Source organism: Solanum dulcamara, chromosome 5 (assembly GCF_947179165.1).
Source record: "Solanum dulcamara chromosome 5, daSolDulc1.2, whole genome shotgun sequence".
Classification (NCBI taxonomy): domain Eukaryota; kingdom Viridiplantae; phylum Streptophyta; class Magnoliopsida; order Solanales; family Solanaceae; genus Solanum; species Solanum dulcamara.
This window is the reverse complement of record NC_077241.1, coordinates 66,312,885-66,321,641: the sequence shown is the minus strand read 5'-3', so window position 1 is coordinate 66,321,641 and position 8,757 is coordinate 66,312,885. Positions and strand designations below refer to the sequence as shown.

General features: G+C 37.6%; 1 protein-coding gene across 3 annotated transcripts; it reads right to left on the bottom strand.

Moving 5' to 3' along the window:
- Window positions 1-2,047: 2,047 nt before the first annotated feature.
- LOC129889403 (probable E3 ubiquitin-protein ligase RZFP34) lies at window positions 2,048-7,834 on the bottom strand. Of its 3 annotated transcripts, none has more exons than XM_055964686.1 (12): window positions 7,713-7,834; window positions 4,870-5,094; window positions 4,588-4,675; window positions 4,155-4,214; window positions 3,946-3,978; window positions 3,664-3,741; window positions 3,471-3,514; window positions 3,129-3,169; window positions 2,953-3,035; window positions 2,762-2,853; window positions 2,566-2,677; window positions 2,048-2,479 (listed from the first exon to the last, which is right to left on the bottom strand). In XM_055964686.1, the coding sequence occupies exons 2-12, from the start codon at window positions 5,058-5,060 to the stop codon at window positions 2,366-2,368; spliced, it is 936 nt and encodes a 311-aa protein (XP_055820661.1). In that variant the 5' UTR covers window positions 5,061-5,094; window positions 7,713-7,834; the 3' UTR covers window positions 2,048-2,365. The 3 variants fall into 3 exon arrangements, with proteins under 3 accessions (XP_055820661.1, XP_055820660.1, XP_055820659.1); XM_055964685.1 differs by having other exon boundaries at window positions 7,690-7,822; XM_055964684.1 differs by lacking the exon at window positions 7,713-7,834 and adding an exon at window positions 5,569-7,658 and having other exon boundaries at window positions 4,870-5,458.
- Window positions 7,835-8,757: the final 923 nt, after the last annotated feature.

Here is an 8,757-nt window from a genome sequence, read left to right as displayed (position 1 = left end):
CATATTAAATCCTGAGTCATGGCCGTACTCAGAAAGTATGTCCTCCTGAGTAGCGCTGACACTCTCTTCATTTACTTATTGTAAAGTTGCACTTGTGTCTTCAAAATTCTTAGGCAGATAAGTTGCTTCAATTTCCTTCTTGTTAGGATCTGTTTCATTAATAGCACAGAGACCTTCATCAGTCACCTCACTCTCACTTTCATTCACATGTATCTGCACTGTTTCCTCCTTGGCCTTGTCATTTGCTCCCTTGACATCTACATTGTTATCAGTTTCTTCTTCCAAGATTTTTCCTAACTCATCAAAATTATTACGGATCGAAACCGCAATCCCAATCTCACCAGGTCTCTTATTGTTATTTTTTCCTTTTTCATTTTTTCCCAGATAAGTGACAACCTTCCCACTTGATAGAACTTTAGGAACATATATTTGGCAGGGATATGTCCGCCCCTGGTGTCTTCTTCTTTTTGATACATATCCCTTTTCATGCTCCTTCACCTTCTTCTTTGCATCTTCATTTATGTTTGCCACCAGGTCAGGATGCAGTACTCGACAGTCATCAATTGTATGTCCTTGTAACATGCATTGTGTGCAATATTTTGTCAAGTGATCATATTGTATTCTCACCTTTTCCACCCTAATCTCCTTTGTCTTCTCATCTTCAATTTCCATTAGCACACTCTTCGGTAGATCAGATAGCAAATCAACTTGCACCTTTACCCTTGCGCAGTTAGGTCTAGTTTTATTTATGGTAGCCATATCCAAACAAAGAGGTTTCCCAACTGCAGATGCCAAAGTAAATAACGATTCTTTAACAAAATATGTGGGGAGTAGATTCGGGAAAGAGATCCAGGCCATGGCTACTGATGTTTCTTCCTCAACCTTAAAGGTAGAAGTATAAATTAATGGCCTCATTTGATATGTAAAACCATTCTTAGATTTCAACCAATAGGCACCCTTCGAGGACATATTGATGAAATCCTCCATTAGAGAAAATCTTATCAGTAAGTGTCTATCTCTCAATAGGCCGATATCACACTTTCCCTTCACTCCACACTGTTGAGGGATGATTGTTCTCAACTCTTGACACTTCTGAAGTTGTCCAGCGCACCACCGGAGTAACCTCAAGGTACGATACCTCCTTCATTGGTATGGGATGACTTTTGGCTTTAGGAGAGGTTCCATGCATAAGTGTCTGAGCATAGTTTGGGGAAGAATCAGTGGATGACAGAGCTGGTTGAGTGTCGTGGGGTGTTTGAGTGAGGATAGGGAAGTGTAGAAGGTTCGTAATCGGCAGAGTAGCCGCCGGTGATGGTTGGCCGGCGGCCAAAGCGGCCATGGTCTAGTTAGGTTTCAGAGAAGGGGCATGGTTTTAGGGCTTTTGGAGAGAGGGCTTTTACTGACACTATATATCTATAAACACACTTGTTTGTTTATTCAAACTACTCGAAACGTCGTCACCTTTGAGAGGCACTTTGGGTTTAATTTTGTTTCCATGAGAACATTGTTTTGGGAGATTGAGAGAATGTTGGGGCCATGTGCTTATACTGTACTTTATGTGAAGTCTGAAGGCACTGATGGCCTATGCAGTATCTTTATACCTGTATCTTATATTATTCCCTTTTTTCTTTTTTTTACCCTTTTGTGAAGTTACCAATTTAAGTAACTTGGGCAGGGTAAGAGTAAATGTAGACAAGGGTCACTCTAGTCAGGTCAAGTGCTCTTTTCATCCATCACTTTAGCCCAGAAACAAAGAAGAAAGAATATACTACACGTTAGAAAATTGAAAGGGACTACCTTTTTTCTTTCTTTGTTTCAATCAAAATACCTTGCACTCTAAGAATGCGTAGTCCAGATAACTTAACCAGGTGCCCTTCATATTTTTTTTTTAAGAACTATAGTACTCTTTCATATAAGGAGTAATAATACAAATTTAACTTCACACGAGTAATTAACTGATCACACAACGCATCACGTCCCTCAGCCACCCGACTTGCCACAGTTTTACTCGCTCTGTGCTAGAAAGGATTGAAGCAAGCTACAGATATCACACATGCCAACAATACTTGTGCTAACAGTGAACAAATAATCAGTGTCTTCAAAATTACACTGGTTTATAAACCACAAATATTACTATCAAGGAACATTGAAAATAAAATGAAGAAACACGAAAACACGAAAACACGAAAACACGATAACCCCAGAAGTGCTACAAGCAGGATCATATTAGAAACCCCTCCCTTCCATCATTTCTTCTGCAAGCTTAGCTTTGAAAAGCCCAATCACTTCCCACTCGGAGGTAGCCACATTGAGTGTGGGATCACTTTCACATGATAGCCAGACTGATTATTGATATTTGGTCCCTCTATCTGCCTCTTGTTTGGCGGGTGTTGTAAGATTTGCAACATGGACATTTCTGGGCCACAAAGTGAAATTGCACTTCTGAGGTGATTCCACAATCATTACAAAGGATCCAAACCTGCAATATCACAAATTTCATTTACTTTTTGAAGCTTGTATGACACATTGACGGAGCAATAAGAACAGTTCTAAAAATACACTCACCTTCTTGTCTTGATAAGGTTCGGGCATCGGTGTTGCAGCAATCTCCATGTCAAATTTCTCCCACACCTTTGACATATCACATACCGACTTAGAGCAGAGGGGACAAGCATATCTGTTGCAAAGTTAAAATCAGATCAGTTGTATAGACAACCTGCACATGTTGAAAATAGGGAACAATAAAGTAACAATAACTTACTGGTAGTGTTCCTGCATCTCCTTCAAGCAGTTCTGGTGAATAGTGTGTCCACAAGGCATGACTGTTACATCATTAATCGACTCAAAGAGATACTGCATATAACCATTCTCAATTCATTCGGTTGCAACATCACAAAAAAGGTTCAAACGAGGGAAAAAGCAACTTAAGAGAATTCTTATTGCAATCCATACCTCAAAACAAACAGGACAGTCATGATGCATTGCCCCCTCTACACAGGGGTGGCTGTTCCTCAACAGAACTGAATAACAACATCCTGTACCACACAACCACACATAGTAAGAAAAATGAAATTCCAAAGGAGAATACCGTGTAATGCATGTACATGAGCCTATGATGCGAGACTTACTGCATTTGGGACAGTGGAAGAAGTTCTCCATCCCACCAATCCTAGAAACACGAAAATAATAAAAATAGAACACCAACATCAAAATACATACAGAGCTTAAACATCAAACGTATAGACTAAGTATGATATGGAACATTTCAGATGGAATTGGTATTGTATTGCAGAGCAGGTCTTTTTGTTATTACATGTGGAAGACGTTAGCAAAGGTTTTATCTCCTTTTCTTTCATTGCTTTTTTCGCTCTATCAGAAGCTCAACAGAAATGAGAGAAAGAGAGAGAGAGAGAGAGAGAAATGATAAGGAGATTGGGGAAGGAAATGGAATTTCAGCTAAGTAACAATACCTGCATATTCCACAACCATTGCAGTGATACTGTCTTTTGGATATCTGCAACATGAAAAGTGGGGAAGAGGTTGGTAAGCACATTACATATTTCACTTCCAGTTGCATTTCCTGTTACTATCAACTCCTTGAATTCAAGGTATGTATTAAGCAATTTCAAGTGAATAACTAAAGTGAGGAGAGTTACAACTTACATCGTCATCAAATAGCTTACACGTTTCACAGAAATATCTCCCCATGCACACACCGCAATTGATGCAAACTTGCCGAACCTGGTAGAGGACATCAGTGATAACTAGTCAGAATGCTAGCTGCTTGGCTAGATTAGTAAACATCAAACCAAGAGAACTTGCTTCTCTTTGGGTTCTTGATCAGTAAACTGTCATGCTCAAGCAAGAAAGACTTGCATTATTCAATCCTTCAAACTGTGACCACATAACATAGTAAAGGGCAGGAATAGCATAAACACCACTCACCTCTTGCTCAGTATCACAAAGTGAGCATATAACCTGCAGAAAACCCAAACGAATGAGTATATGTATTTTTCTATGCATCATGTTCAGATTTCATTCAAAATTAAATGAAGAGAAGGTAAAGCTAGTTGATGGAAAATAAGAGAATTATATATTGGGGGGGGGGGGGGGGATTATTTGCACAAAGTAGTATAACCAGTCAGGAGTATTACCCTTTCCACCTTGTGACGAGGAATCTCATGTCGAAGTTTCTGGTCAATGTTGATATTGTTCTGTAGAAAAGCAAATATGTTAGTAGTCTTTACCAACCAAAGATGGGAGATGGAGTAATCTTTGGGGGGCAAAATAAGAATCTTTGCTGATGAGGTAAAATTTAAAAGACACGTAGCCACAATGAATGTCATGAAGTGTAAATCAAGGTTCCTAGCAATCAAAAGGTACAAGAGAACACTGCATGCCTCCAAACAATTATGCACATGTCCCTGGATGCAGGTATTTGTTATCTCAAATCTTACTGAGGTAGCATATTGTGCACCTCATTAACTACAGACATATTAAACTTATTTGTAAGTGTATGCTCAGTTCCATCATCAACTAGAATATCTTATTGTCCAAATTATAATTCCATCATTCATCAGGACTTACCTTAGCTTCATTATGACAATGCCTGCAGTCAAATATCTCATTGCAGCATGGGGCTCTAATGCGACATCTACGGCGATAGTGGGAACAGCTGGAAAAGAACACACAACTGAGAATAATTGATGATCACAACATTCACTATGTATGAGGTTTAGACAAACATATATCATGAAATGCATCTAGACCTTAAATATTACAAAAGAATTGGTGATCATAGATCAACCAAGAATATGATTATACAAAATAGACATAAGTTAACCATAATGAATGAGACAGAGAACATACCCATATTCCAAGTATCCTCTGTCAAGGGCTTCAGTACAAGTCGATTTTTCTTCACGTGCACCATCCTCAGGCAAGTAGCTCCCACAGAAACTCTGAACCAGATCAGCATCATTCTCAGATGCTTTAACATTTTGCAAGTTTAAGGCCTCATAATGTGGCGTCCCTGAATGTTCAATCACTATGTCTCCCATTTAGCCTTATCGATGAATTTAACAACTACAAGCCCTGCATTCAGGAAACAGTCTAAGGGAAAAAGTCCTAAACCTACAAAGGCATGACTACTTGCCCCTCCAAATGGGCAAAACACCTCAGACAATGTTGTGTTGTCGCACATGAACACCAATTGAAACCAGCAACAACAAATTCCAACAAAGGTTGACAGCTCCAATCAGCAAACTCCACCATGAGAATTCATCAAAACAAGTTGATCTACAGGAATCCACAAGTAGGTTCAAAAGGAACCCAAACTAGAACTATCGTGAAGCATTGCGGAGCTCCAAAGCGTCCAGCAGTAGATAATAATGATTGCATGATGACTTCATTCTTGGAGAACTCCATCTAAAGAGATACTGATGAAGGGTAGTCCAACCTAACGTAAAAGCAATGGACAACAATCAAACCCGTCCTGACAGAAAAATACCGGGAAAAGTGCGAGACTGCAGAGATGAATTATTTGTTGTCTATCACAGACAACCCTACCTCTGTCTGAGCTTCTGCACCACGTCACTTCAACAAGGGAATCTTACCCTGAAGAAATATTTTATAAATTCTTAACAGTGTGTTAGTTGGATTCTTTCATTGTCAGAAAGGAAAATGTTATCTGTTGGGTTACAACATCCAACTGGTCCATACTCTCCGGTGGTCATCTTTCTTTTTTTATTTTATTTTTCTTCTTTGTTTCCTTTCTTTTTTGTTCACCTTTTCACCCCAAGGCTTATCTTTGTTAATGAAAGACCTCATCATCGCACATGCCTAGCATTCTACTAAAATTCACAAAAACTGAAGTTGCAAATAAAAAGCATCATGTGCCACGATATCTCATTTTCCCACAGTCCAATGTCTACCTCTCATGCAAAAATAGGTAAAGTTTACACCTTCTTTACCATCATTCACGAACAACTACAACCACATATACCAGATGATCTCCTTCAGGAGCCCAAAATTAGATTGGTAGAAGATAAAACATACCAGAAGGCTTGGAAAACACTTGAAACTCTCAATCCTAAGCAAGCCTATTGAAGGAAAAGTGGGAACTGCAAATACCAATAGCCTCAATGGATACCCGCATCAGAAGTTGAACGCAAAATAGAAAAAGGAAACAGAGTGATGAACAAACTTAACAGAAGATTGACATAGATGTCTGAAGGGCGCTATCATGACTACTACTTCCATTTGATTCAACCAACAGCTTTGCAACTTCAGATTGACCACATACATACTTAGAAATGCTTGTGTTTATAGTCCCAGTCTTCACAACCGAAAAGGGACAGGGCGGGAGAGAATAAAAGTAAGGATCTTCTACTTCAACTTTATCTAAGTAAAACTTCTTTAATTATTTTGCCATTTATATGAGTATTAGATGTTGAAATTCTCAGTTTATTCAAGATCTTTATTAGTATTTGTTTCTTTCTTTAAATTCTTCATCAAATTTTCCACATAGCCTTACAATTCCGAACACTCAATTTCTCACTCGAATATTACTTGATAGCTGCAATATACTTACTGTCACAAAACATCAATGATGTATGTACTGAAAGCGACATAAGAAGCAGCAGAGATTTGAAGGACCAACAAGTCAGCTAAAGTTGTGCTAAAACAGCCACCAGCTGTTCTGGTCACAATTAATACATGCCCAACTTTTTCCCATCTAGGCAGATGTTCACGAAATTAACCACCGATTACAGTTGAAACACTCTCCAACGTGGGCCTCCATTATTAGCTAATCAATATAACTAAGCCACAAGTTCAAGGTACCCCATATCTTAAACCTGCGGGCACCTATATATTTAACTATAATTTTTCCAAGGCTAAGAGTAAGACTATATAATTTCATCAACTATCCTAAGCCCAAAGAAACCCAAATTAGTTGTCAATCGTTCCTACAGAGATATTTTTACGCCACTCAATCAATCAACCAAGGCAAATGCCTGAAATTGAGGATTATTTATACTCTCTGAATCAAAAATTGCAGATAGCCTTTATATAACCACAAAGCTGGAAAGCTCCGCGATATAAAACATCATTCCACCAAGATATATATACACTACATAACCATCTAATTCAACATACACATTTGCAAGGCAACCATTCCTAACACAACAGCACGCAAGCCAATCATCCATGATCTCAGGGCACAGAAACAACATAATCTCAATAGAGAGTCTCTTTCATTTTTTTCCCATAGCACAACAATCACAATTCTTATAGATTCCACAACAAATGAAACCTAGACGAGAGCACAAGCAACACAATTTCTATAAACTCCACCAAAAGTAGATCTCTCCTCATACAAACAAAGGCAAATTCCATTATAATCGATCTAAGCAAACAAAACCTACAAATGCACCGAACACAAACATTTGAGAGGATGAAATACAACGAACAATAAATTAAGCAGTACGCGAAAAAGAAAAAACAACACCTAACGCATCAATTCTAATAGGAAAACAAACAAACAGAGATCAATAGATAAGAGCACTACAATAGCGCAAAATTCATATAATCTACATACCTATATAAGTAAATTCAATAGAACTTAGAAGAGCCAAAAAAAGGGAATTATGGAGCAAAAAACAAAAGTGAATATAAAAGAAAGCTAACGCAGGTCACTCGGAATAACGAACTTTCAACTCCGATCTCCGATCACAACTTGCTCCGATCAGATTCTCCGACCTGCAAAAGCCGAATAATGTATACAGATAAATGCACGCACAGAGAAAATGGAGGATATTGTGTGAGTAGGGAATTCGAATGTGAGTGCTTTTATTGATGGGCGGACAGGGGGGCGGGGGTTATCCAGAGACTTCGAAAAAATTGAAAGGTGTAAGCAGATGACGTGGTGAGTGAAATTTGTGAAAGCTGGTCATTCATGTATCTTTTTCAAAGCAAGGCTATTACTATTTCACCCCTATAGACTTGTCAAAATATCTCTCCACTCTACACGTTTTTTTTTAAAAAAAGTTATTTTATTTATTGGAACACTTTATTAGAAGTTGAGGTGTTCAATTGAATCAAATCTTAGTTCAAGTGTTTATGGTATATTTTGACAAGTTTAAGGGGATGTTATGTATTAACCTTTTTTTTTTTGCATATGTGTGGAGGATGTTGAGATAAATGTGTGGATATATTAGGATAAATATGATAAGGAATGAAGATACATGGGATAAGATGAAAGTGACCCAAGTCATGAACAAGACGAGTGAAGCAAGGTTGAGATAATTCAGGCATGTAATGCGTCCCAATGAGAAGATGTAAGAGGTTGGCTATTGTTGATTTTAGGAGAGGTAGGCTGAAAAAGTAATAAGTGAAGATGATTAGCCAGAATATGACACACCTAGGTATAACATACCAAGAATACGACCCTAAATAAGAAGATATGAAAGCCGAGAAAGTAAAAGGTTCGTGGGAAATCAAATGTTGTTTGATTAGTTTCTTTATTAATAGTATTGTTAGTAATTCTACAACTATTGTATTTTTCGATTTTCTTATTATATGTTGTTTTATTTGTTTCTTTTGTTGTATTATTTGGGATTGCTACTGTTCTTTTCTTCATTATCTTTTATATGATTTTTGAAGTCGATGATCTATCAAAATAAAAATAAAACTACATATTTTTTTCAAAAATTTAACTTATAAATTATATTATTATTGTTAGTTAAAACTTAACAT